Raw genomic sequence first — 16,372 nt, forward strand, 5'->3', positions numbered from 1 at the left:
TATGCTTTCTGAGTCTGTCTCTTTTTTCCCGATTTTTTTAATTATGAAAATTTCAAAACATACACAGAAGTTGAAAGAAGAAAAAATAGTACAGTGGGCACCCATTTACACTTCATCTAGATGAAAACATTTGTTAACATTTTGCCACATTTGCTTTCTATGTATATGTATATATGTGTAGGTGTATATATGTGAATAGGTGTATTATATAAAATAATTTTATAGAAATAGTTAATTATATATAACATTTTTCTAAAAATGTTTTATAACATAATTTAATAAGTTTATTAAATAATTATATAATTATTTTGTAAGTTAATAAGTATATCTTTTATGTATGTATATAAATTATTATTCACTGAACCTTTTGAAATAAGTTTCAGGCAGCATACATCTTCTAAGAATAAAGACATTTTCTTTCATAACCACAGCAATATTACATTTAAGATAATTAAAAATAATTTAATAATATAATTAATATCTAGGCCATGTTCAAGTCAGGATGAATAGTTATAATAGTAGAATTTTCAAAACAACTTTTCAGAGTACTAAACTGATTTCTAGTAGTGACAAAAAGATGGATTAATGACATTTTGGTGTGTCACCTTAATACTTTGGGGTGTTGTATGTGCCATTCATACCACTGGATAATGATGAAAATAACATCAATAACAAGAAGGGATACTTATCCAACTCTCACTGAAGCCAGAAGCATATGCCAGGCATTCCCTATGTATTTGCTCCCTTAATTCTTATAACTATCCTTTGAAGCGTTATAGATTTAAAAAAAACAAAGCTCAGAGAGCTTTAATATGTTTCTCAGGATCACACTGCTAGGAAGGGCAGAGGTGGCACTTAAGCCTGGTTCTCTGACTCCAAATCCCCCTCTCAACCTGCTGCTTTCCTGTATTATCACACTTAATCCCATTCCGATGGCTTCTACAAGTGGACCAAAGAGAAGAGAGGCATGCTGGCAAGGAAGTGTAGACAGGGATGTGTGTGTGTGGATTGGTTTGGGGAGGGAGTACTTCTAACCCCTGTGCTTATGTGCAAAGGAAAAAGGAAGTTTCCAGTACTCTGGATCCGAACTCCCACCCAGCACTCAAAGCTTACACACAGGACAGAGCAGTGCCATGACTAACAGCCTGCCACATCATGGGCCACTGAAACACCCTGTCTGTGTCCCTGCTAGGGTCATCGGCACCCCCTTCTATCTGATGGAGTACTGCCCGGGCCTCATCTACAAAGACCCCTCTCTGCCAGGCTTGGAGCCCAGCCAGAGGCGGGCCATCTACACTGCCATGAACAGAGTCTTGTGCAAGATTCACAGTGTGGACCTCAAGGCCGCAGGCCTAGAAGACTATGGGAAACACGGTGAGCACGGGGCCGCTTGTCTTCTGTGCTGATGTTTCCTCACTGGTGCCTCTGCTTTCATGATTTCCATGGTACCAAGGTTTTAAGGCACCACTGGTAAATGTGAGGTGGGCTTGTTAGCTTCCTACTTGGAAATCCACTTTCATTTTAGTGTAAGTGTCACTTACCTAGGTGTTTTGTCCTGAGATAAATCCCTTCATGGACTACAGAATCTCTCTTCCCTGAAACTTTTATCTCACTGTATCATTTAAATCTTTTTTTTTTCGATACTGGCCAAAAGTACTTAAGATACATATTTTCTTCTCCATTTTTCACCATTTCCTCTAAATATTCTTTACAATATTTAGAGGAAATATTTAGGGATATATTTTTTAAATGCCGTTATGCCAAGGTATTTGTTTGTATAATTTGTCTCTGTTTTCTTCTTTCTTTTTTTAAAAAAATGTCTGAGAGTTCCAGTTGGTCCTCATCCTTGGAAGCACTTGGTATTGTCAGGTTTTCCCTTTTCCTTTTTTCTGGAAGTCAGTTGTATTGAAATGTAGCATTTTACGAATGTTGACAAATGCACACACTTTTATAACCACCATCACCATTGTCTTCATGCTTTTGCATGCAGAAACTTTAGCATGAGCCAAAGAGTTTCACTTTGTCTGCCCTGCAGCATTCAAGATTATCTGACTCTCAACCAGTGTGCATTGTTGACCATGGTCAAAAAGAATCTCTCAAATAAGCTGTATTTTGTTCTTTCTCTGCTTTTAACCAAAATGTGCCTGTTTTCTCTAGGACCATATCAAAGGCTACAGTATGTGTCTAAAGTACATCAACTTCCTGACACATTTCTACCAAGTTACCTAAAATTCTGTCATTCCATAGGCACATGATCTGAGGTCTCAAAACTAACCATTTGAGAAACTTTGCTACCACAGAGTAGGCTTGCTGACTTCACAGCCCCAATTGAGGGAGTTCTTCACCCCCTCCATACGCAGCCTGATCCATATCATGCACTAACCTGTTGACCAGAGTTACCAGCTTAGTGGGGCTCCCCTCCATCTTGGTGGTGTCATTGGAAAATATTTACAGTAAAAATTTATTTGTTGTTTATCCAAAATTCCAGTTTAACTGAGCATCCTCTATTTTATCTGGGAGCCCTAGTTACCAGTAAAAGGGTCAGCAGGCAAAGACCATAGATGTTGCCTATATTGAGCCATTGTTTCAAAGTGGAAAGAGCCCTAGACCAGAAGTCAGGTGCTTATTTGTGGGGTGACCTTGGGCAAGTCCCATTACTCTGTTATAGTTTTCTCAACAGTAAAGGTTCAGTAAAAAACAAAACAAAATTTAAAAAACCCTGCCCTGCCCCCCTCACAGTGCTGATGTGAAAAGCAAAGGAGATGGCACCTGTCCTAGTGCTTTGAATGGAGATAAAGCCTCTGTCACATGAAGCAATGGGCAATGTGACATCCCATGCCGCAGTGGAGAGAGAGCAGCTTAAGGAGGCCTCTCCCATGTGCTGAGTGGATCCTCTGCCTTTTATTTTTAAAGTAGACTGTTTTGATGCACTTTCCACTGGCGTATTAGTTTGACAAAGAGACAAAGCAGAAATCTGGTGTGATTCTATATGACTCAGTGTCAGCCTCCTAGGCCGCAGGCTGTATTTGGAGCCTTATCTCATAAAGCAGCTTCCTCAAATTTCACATTCACTGATCCAGTTTACAGGGGCATCAGATCTTCCTTTTCTTCTCAAGTTATGTCAGGAACCCAGCTGCTGCGTGGGGCATTGGCTATATATAGATAGTACACCATTTGTGTAAAATTGGTATATTTGAATAAATTTAAATGTTTATTTGCACACGTGAAGATATCTCCAAAAGGATGCCTAAGAAATTGGTCACATGGGTTGCCTTTGGGGAATAACGGCTGAGTGGCTGGGCAGGGGGATGGGAGAAAATCTTTATTGCACTCCTTTTTGTCACTTTAATTTCAAGCCATGTGAACATATGATGTGTTGAAGAGAACAAATTTAAACTTGTAAGGAAAAGAAAAAGCACAGCAACATGATTTCTGATCAAAAGGGACTTTTGACCAGATCCTTTAGGTCCAGTCTAGTTATCACAAAGAACCTTTCCATCAAGGACCTGCAGGGAACCTATAATTCTCTTTTCTCATCCCAGAGGGCAGGCTGCTTTGGGGAGGAAGGGCGTTAGTGCCTTGGCAAGCCTGCTCGGGACCAGTGGCCAACAGAGCCAGAGCCGCAGGGACAGCTGCATCTGCTTCCCATGAGAAGGGAGTGTGTATAGCACTGGGGTGGTGTGTGTGCGTGGGGGGCAGGGGGACATCCTAAATCCATATAGGAGATTTTCCTGAGGGGCTCCTTCCGCAAAGACTCAGTTCCTGGTGGCCTTTGTATTCAATTTATTATGATAATTTTCAAACTCTAGAAATGTGAAATGGTACAATGAATAACTATATGCCCATGACTGATTTTAACAACGGTTAACTTTTGCCATATTCCTTTATATAGCTCCTTCTGTTTCTATCTGCACAATTGACAAAGTTGTAGAGATCCTGGCGCTTGACTCCTAAGAGCTTCAGTACTCATTTCCTACATTTCCTAATAGTAAGGACATCTCCCAGCACCATTATCACATCCAAGGAAATTTACCATTTTCCCAGAATATATAAAACCCAGTCCATATTCAGATTTCCTCATTACCCCCCTTACATCTTTTATAAGTGAGTTTTTTTGGTTGGTTTTCCAAATCGGGATCTGATCGAGGAATCTAGAACAGTACCCTCACTGTTTGTTTTTTTTTAATGAATTTTTTAAGGGACCAGGTATGTATATTATAGATTTGTTTTGATTGTTACCTTATGATTTCATTTACTGCTGTCTTCTACTTCCTATAATTCTGAAAACTGGAAGTTAGTTCTAAAGGCTTGAATTGTTTGGGGTTAAATGCCTGTGGATTTTGATCTCACCTCTCATCCAGCCCTGCTGGATCCTCTGAAGGACAGGTGTCTGGGTGCTGAGTGTGCAGCAGACTCCACAGAAGGAGCCCAATCTCTCTATCCTTGTCTTCAAGCTTCTGGGGAACATTTTGCTCTCAGATGAGGGGTGAGGGCTTGACTTAGAGCTAGTGGTGTGATGTCTTATTAATTATGAATTGTTTTAATAGTGACAATAATTGTCAATTGACAACTAATAACAGTGACAGTAATAATGGTCATTATTCACTGAGCAGCCTTCTGTGTCTGGCATATTATATATGGACTTCATTTGGCCTTCACAGTGGTCCTAGGGAATATAGGTGGCAGTACACTCATTGTACAGATGAAGCAGTGGAGGCTTAGAGAGGTTAAATTAGTTGAAAAGCTTAACTGTGAGCCAGGCAACTCCAGAACTCCCTCCAGTTTGTGGTCCCAGATATAACTTGCAAGTTCCTCAACTGTGGTAACTCTGGTAGCAAACAACTGAATAATAGCAAATACTCATGTAGTACTTACTACATGCCAGGAACATTTGCAGGGGCTTTACATATTTGTTGTCCTCCCAACAACTCTGTGAGGGCCATCTCATCAATGAGGAAACAAAGGCATAGAAAGGTAAAGTAACCTGCCTGAGATAACACAGACAATGGCAGAGCTGGGAACCAAACCCAGACCATCCATCCACCCCAGAGCCTGTGCTCTTAGCCAGTCACTGTCCTTTAGCCAAGAAGGGATTTATTAAAGGCTGTTAGGAAGCTCATAGGATCTGAGAGGGCCAGGGATCAGGCTCCGAGGCTGTGTGGCTGGGAACAATGCCCAGATCACACAGATCCAGCCAAGATAAAACAGCAGTGGCTTCCAGGTTGAGGGGGCAGGAACATCATGTGGGAAATTCTCTAGTCATGGGAAGAAGATGCCTCAGACGTTACAAAGGGTTTCATCGCACTGGTTGATTTTCGAAACCTCTGGAGGTTGCTGAGTTGGCACACCATGTTCTAATCCTCTTTCCCTCAGGGGACTATGTTGCACGCCAGGTACAAACATGGATCAAGCAGTATCGAGCCTCGGAAACCAGCACCATCCCGCCAATGGAGAGGCTTATCCAGTGGCTGCCCCTCCACCTTCCCAGGCAGCAGCAGACCACAGTGGTGCATGGGGACTTCAGGTCGACTGGGCGTGAGGAGGGCTGATACTTAGTTGTGGAAACTGATGGGAAGGGTATTTGAAGGGGAAATTAAGCAGCTGGTCTTGCCCCAGTTTACAGTTGACAATTATCCACTACACGGGCTCTCCCTGTGCGTGGCCTTTAAGGCAGGGTTTCTCAGCTTTGGCACTCTTGACATCTGGGGCCAGATGATTCTCTGTGATGGGGGGCCTGGCCTGTGCAACAGCAGGAGTTAGTACCACCCCCCGGGTCTGAAGGTACAAGCACGGGCTTCAGTTGTAACGACAACTCCAAAGCTGCGTGGCTGTCAACAGCGACAGCAATGATCTTACTCATGAGTCTGCAGTCTGGGACAGGATGGCTTGTTTGAGCCACTGAGGTGGGTCTCAGGCGGGGGACTGGAATCGCCTGAAGGCTTGCTCACACCTGCACCAGGGCAGAGGAGAGCTGGGCTCCCTGAGCCTCTCTCTGTGTCTCAGTGGTTTCCCACCTCGTCTTCCCAGTATGGCAGCTTCCAGCTGGACTTCTTATGTAGTGGCTCACGGTTGCAAAGGTGTGTGTTCTGAGGGGAGAGAGCCAGCGGGGAGCTGATCACCTTTTCTGTCCCTGTCTCAGGAGTCACTCAGCACCACTTCCACCTGTATTGTAATTGTTAGAAGTGAGCTGCTTCCAGGGGTGAAGGATTAGACTCTTTCTTTTGTGGTAGGAGTGTCAAAAAATTGCGACCTGTTTTAAAACCATCTCGGGAAGGAGTAATTACCAGAACCCACACATGGTCTCTATGTGGCGAGGGCCACCTGACCAAAGCCATGGCCCTCAGGAGAGGAATACAGCTGTCCCTCAGCTATCTGCTGAGAGGGGGGTGGGGAATTAATGTGCAGGCCCCCTTCCCATTGTCTGCTGGTGTCCCGTTGGCTGCTCCCAGCTGAGCCAAAGGGCAAGGGAGCTGGTGGATGCCGCCCATGCAGGCTCCCGGGCACATGGGAGGGGTGGGGAGTGCTTCTGAAGGGGTCAGCAGAAGACGCCCAGCACAGAATACACCCTAGTGGTCAGTTTTCTTAGTGCTGTCTCCATCCCTTCTGTGGCTCCTGCAGGCTGGACAACCTGCTGTTCCATCCGGAAACGGCCGAGGTGCTTGCCGTCCTTGACTGGGAACTCTCTACCTTAGGCGACCCCTTTGCCGATGTGGCCTACAGCTGCCTGGCTCACTACCTGCCATCCAGCTTTCCCATTCAGCCAGGTAGGAACTGCCACTGGGGTAATGAGGGATGGAGCCAGTGCTCTTCTCAAAGCTTTTGGGCAAACTATGCTGAAACAGTTTGTGATGGGGCTGCGTGAAATTCAGGTATTGAGTATTTCTTCTACAGCATCATTTTTAACGACAGTATAGGATTTCATTGTTATAGAATTAACTTAATAAGGCATTTGGTTTGATTCCTATTTGGATATTTGTTTCCAGTTTTTGTTTTTTTTATAAAATATTACCTTCCCTGTGCTTCCACAAAAAAAGGCAGTGAATATCTGTGTAGTAATATCTTTGCCTGTATATAAGTTATACTCCTAGGATAAATTCTTGGAACAGAACATATTACATGCTTCTAAACCATCAAAATGTTACAAATGAAGGAAATAGGTAAGATTTTTTATTTGTTGCAGTTATCTTTTTCATAATTTGGCGAGATCTTCTTTGAATACCATTTTTTTAATCAAATGACTGGTAGAAAATAATATGCATCCACCCTGAACTGTGGCCCAGATGGAATTGGAGGCCCCTCATTCCTTCCTTTACTGCGAATTTAGTCTGAAACTTTTAAGAGCCAAATTGTGAATAACAGCTTCATGCCTGGATTCCAGACATCTTGAAATGATGAGCTATAACTCTTTGAACTAGTTGTGAAGCTGATTTCCAAGGGATGAAGTGATTTTCAGAATTCAAATACTTGGAGCCACAGGGGAGCATGGAGTTTTTGCCTAGTCCTGGGTCTGTCTGTCGCTTCAGGTTTGAGTGACAGTGATCTGACTGAGCTGGGAATCCCTACTGCAGAGGAGTATTTCAGGATGTACTGTCTTCACATGGGGATCCATCCCACTGAGAACTGGAACTTCTACATGGCTTTCTCCTTTTTCCGCATTGCCGCAATCCTGCAGGGAGTCTACAAGCGCTCACTCACAGGTAATGGGGGCCTGGGAGAGCTGGCCTCGGGGTGTGAGTCACAGCCAAGGGGCTTCTATCCCTGAAACCCTCTCATGACCGAATTACAAGATTCAGTTAATTCAACCATTTGTCATTAAGTGTATATCATATATATATTTTTTAAATATCAATATTTAAAAATTTTTAAGTTATTAAAATAAGGCACAAAATTTTTTAAAGTAAAAACATACATGATAAGAATTCAACCATATAGAAGAATATAAAATTATTTTCCATTCTTCTCAGCACCATTCCTCAAGGATGAAACTACTATTATGGGTCCCCCAGTTTTTCTGTGTATCTGTCACCTCTCTCTCTCTCTCTCTCTCTCTCTCTCTCCAAGTTTTATAAAAATGTGATCATCTTACAGGTAGTTTTCAGTACCTTGATTTAAAAATTTTGTATGCTTAAGATTTTCTATGAAATATTTGTGTGTGTGTATATATATATAATTACCATATATATGTAACTATAACTTACTATATAGTTACTAGATATTACTATATGTAAGGCAAATTCCTTATTTTTTTCCACTTAACAATATTTCATTGAGACCTTTCCATGTGAATATGTACAGACTTACATCATTCTTTTTGATTTCTATAGTACATTCCATTGTATGGATATACTGTAATGTATTTAACCAGTTCCCCTATTGATGTATCTTTGGATTGTTTGCAGATTTTTGCAATCACAAATAGTGGTTGGTGGACATCCTTTCTCACACACATGTGACTATATCTGAAGGATAAATTCCCAGGGTTAGAATTTCTGGGTTAAAAATGTGTATTTAACAATTTTGTAGATGTTGCCAAATTGCCCAGTAAGAGGATTGTAGAAGAAAAGATGACCGTATTTTCTTTGACGGTGCTTTTAAATATATGGTAAAGGGCTTCCCTGGTGGTGCAGTGGTTGAGAGTCCGCCTGCTGATGCAGGGGACACGGGTTCGTGCCCCGGTCCGGGAAGGTCCCACATGCCACGGAGCAGCTGGGCCAGTGAGCCATGGCCGCTGAGCCTGCGCGTCCGGAGCCTGTGCTCCGCAATGGGAGAGGCCACAACAGTGAGAGGCCCGTGTACCGCAAAAAAAAAATATATATATGGTAAAATACTTTATTTAACCAGTGTTTTCTAGACTGTATCTTTTAAGTTTGAACTTTTGAGAAGAAAAGTTAAGTATGGCTACTTAGAACTGATGGTTTGATATATACATATGTCACCTATGGAGTGTTCATATATATATGCGAGGATGGCACAATGTTATTAGTTTTAATTCTAAATTCTATAGGGTAGAAGTGGAAATAATCTATATCCTAAATTATTTAAGAAAGTAGAAAGACAGATTAAAGTTTGTTTCCTATGTAGAAGGAAAGCAAGTAGAAAGCAAGCAGTTAGAATCTAACCAAAAGACCTAGAAGTAGTGACTAAGCCAATAGCATTAAGTACCCCTAATTACCCACATTATAATCTATAAATTCCATTCTCACCAAAAGGAACCAGGACTCCTTGGAGAAAGTGGCTGATTTCAGGTCTAGGGCAGAATATCCACAAGATGAACCTGGAACATCTTGCCGTACCAGAAAGCAAGGAGGTTGTTGAAGATTCAGAAGGTCGTATCTAAAGGTCTCAGGATTCAACTTGAATAGGCTCCCACTTGCTAATGACAGGAAACTTTGAGCACCAGTATGATGATAGCTGAAATGGATGAAACACATCAAATATATTTAAATCCATGAGTAAAGAGTGATACTAAAACAAAGAGACAGTGTCTCACTGGTGACTTTGGAGGTTGACAGGAAAGCAACCCATTACTCTGAAAACTGGTAAATAAAGGGAAGAGAGTCAAGCATTTATCCTGCCTTTTCCCATACAAATTACATATCAGGCTAACCAAATGATTGATGAGAGAAAGTTTCTCTTTAGAGAAGCATCCTGGACCCAATGATAGAATTAGCGTGTCACCAATTTGCCACCCCTACTACATGAATGCATCTGGAAAATAAGCATTAATGGTGCTGAAATCGAGAGAGGCAGCCAGACATTACATACCTCCTGATGCTGTCCTCAAAAGTCGAACCTGGATCTGACCAAGCCTCGAGTGCCAACCACCAGCTTACAGGGAACAGAGGGTTCAGCGGAGCACATTCAACAGCACCGTTGAGGCAGAGCCATTCACAAAAATCCAGATTCTGGGAAACTTCACAGGGCAAACAACTCAGTTTCTTCAACAGATAAAAAAGGGGAAAAGATGTTGAAAAGGGAACCTATAGATTGAACGGGACTTAAAAGATACATTAGCCAAAAATAGTATTTGGACCTTATTCAGATCCCTGTTTGAAAAAAGAAATTTTTCTGAAAAAAAATATTTGAGACAGTCAGTGAAAAATGAATTCTGACTGGAGAGTTGATGATATTAAGGCGTCATAGTTAACTGTTGTTTAAGTGTGGTAATGGTATTGTTGTGGGTGTTCTTAAGTCTTTGTTTTTAGACATAAATGAAATGTTTATAAATAAAATGATGTGGTGTTTGGGATTTACTTTAGCAAAATCCAGGGCAGTGGGGGTGGGGAGGGCAGAGGGTGAAATAGGATTGGCCATGCTTTGATAATTGTTGAGGCTGAGTGGTAGAAACCTTTAGGTTCATTATATTCTTCTGTCTAGTTTTGTTTGTCTTTGAAATTTTCCGAGATGAAAACTTAAAAGGCACGTAGAAAGAAGCCCAGCAGTGGGTTTGCTAGTACTATGGGGACATCTTAGCTTCGTGGTCATCAATACCCAAGGCTTTCTGGCAGCATGTCGCTCTCAGCCAGGGTGCCAGAATCTTCTGAGAAAGGCAGTTGCAATAGGGGAACTGATCATCCATTTACTCACAAGAGCCTCTCCTAGGCCAGGTACTGTGCCAGGTGTTAGTGGCAATAGAAGGTTGTGATTTTTCCAGAGAAAATTCAGCATCTGGAGAATTTCTAGTTTAACCCTCCGTGATCTCAATAAGCAGTAATTCCTGGAAATGGTATTTGCTCTTCTTTTGGAGAGTCTCAGCTCTAAGCCAGTATTTCCCAATTTTTGTTATGGTTTTACAGTGAAAGGTAACCAGAAACATTTAATTAAACAGAATGGCTGCTAAGTCCAAACAGTGATGTGCAGGCCTGATTGCCTGTGGGCATTTTCTAGTGGGCAGCCAAGTTCTCGCTGGGTTCTGCTCCAGTGGCTGGGCATAGCTGGATCGATTTTGCCCATTATGTCAATTATATCTCAGTTTTTAAAACAGAATTACTCATTCTAGAATCTCTACACCAATAAACTTCGCCAGCTTGTCCTCAAGTTGCCTGTCAGGAAGCCCTTTGACAGTTTCCAAGATCCTGTGAGCCGCTGGCTTGGCCTCAGGCTTGTCTTGGCCTCAGAGGCAAAACACGCCAGTGTTTGCCACCACATGGAAAAACAGATGTGCTGTCCTTTCAGGCCTCTGTTCCTCTGATCTTGATTGTGCTCTCCCTTCCCTCCTACCTGGAAGGCCAGCAGACATACTGAGGAAGTGCCTTAGTTTTCTTATGTAAAAACAGTGAAGTCAGTTTTTTTAAAGAATAGGATAAAATCATTTGATTAGGGAAACAAAAAACTCAACTCTTTGAACACAAGTATTATTTCTGCGCATTTGTCTTCTTAATTAACTGTTAAAGTCTTTTTTTTTTTTTTTTTTTTAACAGTTGCGATACTTGGTATCACCCTGGGAAAGGGGGTTTTGGAGAAGAACAGTGTGTTTCAAAGGCATTCTCTCTGTGATGTCATCACAGGAGATTTGGGCTCATCCTTAGGTTGGCAGAGGGACAACACTGACCAGAGCCTGGGGGCTGATTTACAGTCTGTACCAGCTGATCCCAAGTATCACTTTCCTTCATTAAGAAGTGGTTACTGAAGTTTAGGTTTCTTGTAGATGGCTGCTGAAATTCTAGAAAGGAAAAAGTGCTGGTGGCTGCAGTTTAGGAAGACGTCAGTCATGGATGTGGTCTTTTCTGCTGGGATTACATTTGGGAAAATATATCGGAAGTGATAGTTTTAAATCAACCCAAGCTCATACAAGTGACCTTCCAAGAGACAAAGCAGTACTCTGAGAGTGAGATCCTACTAAGGAAATGAAAAGTAAGAAAACAGTTTGTACCCTCTGTTAGAAAAAAAAAATCGAGGATTGGTTCAAGATGGCGGAGTAGAAGGACACGCACTCACTCCCTCTTGTGAGAACACCAGAATCACAACTAACTGCTGAACAGTCATCGACAGGAAGACATTGGAACTCACCAAAAAAGATACCCCACATCCAAAGACAAAGGAGAAGCTGCAGTGAGATGGTAGGAGGGGCGCAATCACAAAAAAATCAAATCCCATAACTGCTGGGTGGGTGACTCACAAACTGGAGAACACTTATACCACAGAAGTCCACCCACTGGAGTGAAGGTTCTGAGCCCCACATCAGGCTTCCCAACCTGGGGGTCTGGCAATGGAAGGAGGAATTCCCAGAGAGTCAGACTTCGAAGGCTAGTGGGATTTGATTGCAGGACTTCGACGGGACTGGGGGAAACAGAGACTGCACTCTTGGAGGGCACACACAAAGTAGTGTGCACATCAGGACCCAGGGGGAAGGAGCAATGACCCCACAGGAGACTGAACCAGACCTTCCTGCTAGTGTTGGAGGGTCTCCTGCAGAGGCGGGGGGCGGCTGTGGCTCACCACGGGGACAAGGACACTGGCAGCAGAAGTTCTGGGAAGTACTCCTTGGCCTGAGCCCTCCCTGAGTCTGCCCTTAGCCCCACCAAAGTGCCTGTAGGCGCTAGTGCTGGGTCACCTCAGGCCAAACAACCAACAAACAACAGGGAGGGAACTCAGCCCCACCCATCAGCAGACAAGAGGATTAAAGTTTTACTGAGCTCTTCCCACTAGAGCAACACCCAGCTCTACCCACCACCACTCTCTCCCATCAAGAAGCTGGCACAAGCCTCTTAGATAGCCTCATCCACCAGAGGGCAGACAGCAGAAGCAAGAACTATAATCCTGCAGCCTGTGGAACGAAAACCACATTCACAGAAAGATAGACAAAGTGAAAAGGCAGAGGACTATGTACCAGGTGAAGGAACAAGATAAAACCCCAGAAAAACAATTAAATGAAGTGGAGATAAGCAACCTTCCAGAAAAAGAATTCAGAATAATAATAGTGAAGATGATCCAGGACCTCGGAAAAACAATGGAGGCAAAGATCGAGAAGATGTGAGAAATGTTCAACAAAGACCCAGAAGAATTAAAGAACAAACACCTAGAAGAATTGAAGAACAAACAAACGAGATGAACAATACAATAACTGAAATGAAAAATACACTAGAAGGGATCAATAGCAGAAAAACTGAGGCAGAAGAACAGATAAGTGACCTGGAAGACAGAACGGTGGAATTCACTGTCACGGAACAGAATAAAGAAAAAAGAATGCAAAGAAATTAAGGCAGCTTAAGAGACCTCTGGGACAACATTAAACACCAACATTCACATTATAGGGGTCCCAGAAGGAGAAGAGAGAGAGAAAGGACCCTAGAAAATATTTGAAGAGATTATAGTCAAAACCTCCCTAACATGGGAAAGGAAATAGCCACCCAAGTCCAGGAAGCACAGAGAGTCCCAGGCAGGATAAACCTAAGGAGAAACACGCTGAGACACATAGTAATCAAATTGACAAAAATTAAAGACAAAGAAAAATTATTAAAAGCAACAAGAGAAAAATGGCAAATAACATACAAGGAAACTCCCATTAGGTTAGCCGCTGATTCCTCAGCAGAAACTCTACAAGCCAGAAGAGAGTGACACAGTATATTTAAAGTGATGAAAGGGAAGAACGTACAACCAAGTTACTCTACCCGGCAAGGATCTCATTCAGATTCGATGGAGAAATCAAAAGCTTTATAGAGAAGCAAAAGCTAAGAGAATTCAGCACCACCAAACCAGCTCTACAACAAATGCTAAGGGAACTTCTCTAAGTGGGAAACATAAGAGAAGAAAAGGACCTACAAAAACAAACCCAAAACAATTGAGAATGGTCATAGGAACATACGTATCGATAATTACCTTAAATGTGAATGGATTAAATGCTCCAACCAAAAGACACAGGGGCTTCCCTGGTGGCACAGTGGTTGAGAGTCCGCCTGCCGATGCAGGGGACACGGGTTCAGGCCCCAGTCCGGGAGGATCCCACATGCCGCGGAGCGGCTGGGCCCATGAGCCATGGCTGCTGAGCCGGTGCGTCTGGAGCCTGTGCTCCGCAACAGGAGAAGCCACAGCAGTGAGAGGCCTGCGTACCACAAAAAGAAAAGAAAAAAAAAAAAGGACACAGGCTCACTGAATGGATACAAAAACAAGACCCATATATATGCTGGCTACAAGAGACCCACTTCAGACCTAGGGACACATACAGACTGAAAGTGAGGGGATGGAAAAAGATATTCCATGCAAATGGAAATCAAAAGAAAGCTGGAGTAGCAATACTCATATCAGACAAAATAGACTTTAAAATAAAGAATGTTACAAGAAACAAGGAAGGACACTACCTAATGATCAAGGGATCAATCCAAGAAGTTATAACAATCATAAATACATATGCACCCAACATAGGAGCACCTCAATACATAAGGCAAATGCTAACAGCTATAAAAGAGGAAATTGACAGTAACACAATAATAGTGGGGGAGTTTAACACCTCACACCAATGGACAGATCATCCAGACAGAAAATTAATAAGGAAACACAAGCTTTAAATGACACAATAGACCAGATATATTTATAGAACATTCCACCTAAAAGTGGCAGAATACACTTTCTTCTCAAGTGCACACGGGACATTCTCCAGGATAGATCACATCTTGGGTCACAAATCAAGCCTCGGTAAATTTAAGAAAATTGAAATCATATCACGCATCTTTTCCGACCACAACGCTATGAGATTAGAAATAAATTACAGGGAAAAAAACATAAAAAACATAAACACATGGAGGCTAAACAATACATTACTAAGTAACCAAGAGATCACTGAAGAAATCAAAGGGGAAATAAAATACCTAGAGACAAATGACAATGAAAAGATGACAATCCAAAACCTATGGGATGCAGCAAAAGCAGTTCTAAGGGAAGTTTATGGCAATAAAATCCTACCTCAAGAAATAAGAAAACTGTCAAATAATCTAACCTTACACCTAAAGGAACTACAGAAAGAAGAACAAACAAAACCCAAAGTTAGTAGAAGGAAAGAAATCATAAAGATGAGAGCAGAAATAAATGAAATAGAAACAAAGAAAACAACAGAAAAAAAATCATTATGAATAACAATGAATGTTAAGGGGGGGATATCTTTCCCTTCGATGAGACCTGTACAGTCTGAGTTAGGAGGGGAAAATGTAGCCTAGCCCACTCGTGCTCAGTGGCCCTCGCTGTAAGTCTGTGACTCAGGGAAGGGGGTTACCTGATTCCCAGCTGGCCCCCCAGGGCCTGGGTCCATACCCAGTACCCAGAAGGTGCCAAGCAAAGACTTGCTGAGGTCCAGTGGGCTGCATTCCCTGCTGTGTAGCAGATGGATCTGGTTCCCAATTTGTAAGGAATAGCGTAATATCTTTAAAACCAAAGCTGCATGAAATAGTTCTTTTGAGGACTAGCACTTGACCATTGGCAGGAGCCAGAAGTAAAACAGGCCTCTGCAAAGATCCATTTATTGATACAAAGCAAATGAGGAAAACAGTCTCTTTAGAACATGGAAATGCTAAAAATAATTCAGATGAGCTGACTGAAAAATCCCACTATAAAAAGGCAATATTCACAGTATAAGGAGACACATGGATGGATCCCAGATATACTGAGTGAAAGAAGCCACACTGAAAAGAATATGACATATGTATTCATATGACATTCTGGAAAAGACAAACTACAGGAACATAGATCAGTTCCCCAGGGGCAAGGGGAAAGGTTTGACTACAGAGGGACACCGTGGAAGTTTGGGGATGATGGGAATATGTGTACTGATGTTGATGGTGGCAGTGGTTGCCTGACTAAGCTCACAGAACTGTACACTTTCTAAAGAGGACGTATGTACACTACACCTTAATTTAAATTTTTTCAAAAATCTTTTCTTAAAAAAGTCTTGATATGTGCATTAAGCAAAGAAAAAAACAGAGCATGACTAGAGTGACTTCTGTGACGCTGATGACAGTGTTGATCTAGACAAAATGGTGCCCAGGAACTAGCCATTAATCCAATCCCCTGTGACACTATTATTATGAATTTCATGGCAGGGCTTCCTATAGCCCAAGGTGACAGCAGAAGTGATTTGGGGAATTCCCAGTTTAATTTAGTTTCTTTAGGAAAAGAAGAGATAAAGAGCAGGGAGCAGGCCAACTGAGTCCAACTTCTGCTCCCAGCCCACTGATGTAAGCTTGGGCACTTATCCTCCCTAAAACCTGGATCCTTGTCTATAAAGTGGGGATTAAAACAGTCGTGTAGGTCCAGGAATTCAATTAGCTATAATAATGCATGTCAAGCACTTAGCGCTGAGTCTGGTGCAGGTCAAGTGCTCAGCAAATGGTAGTAGCAGCTGATGGAACAATACTGTCCCGTGTTAGCATCACTATTAAGGGTT

General features: G+C 42.2%; 1 protein-coding gene across 1 annotated transcript in view; it reads left to right on the plus strand.

The window, feature by feature from the left end:
* ACAD10 (acyl-CoA dehydrogenase family member 10) overlaps nt 1–16,372 on the plus strand; it is a gene marked incomplete at its 5' end in the record, with an annotated part of 45,529 nt that overhangs the window by 18,544 nt on the left and 10,613 nt on the right. Inside the window, 4 exons of the mRNA XM_079717725.1 lie at nt 1,193–1,374; nt 5,374–5,524; nt 6,619–6,764; nt 7,524–7,697. Of these exons, the coding sequence (XP_079573851.1) occupies nt 1,193–1,374; nt 5,374–5,524; nt 6,619–6,764; nt 7,524–7,697 (653 nt within the window). The remainder of the gene's footprint in view (nt 1–1,192; nt 1,375–5,373; nt 5,525–6,618; nt 6,765–7,523; nt 7,698–16,372) is intronic.

The sequence above is a fragment of the Hyperoodon ampullatus genome (assembly GCF_949752795.1).
Source record: "Hyperoodon ampullatus genome assembly, chromosome: 13".
NCBI lineage: Eukaryota > Metazoa > Chordata > Mammalia > Artiodactyla > Ziphiidae > Hyperoodon > Hyperoodon ampullatus.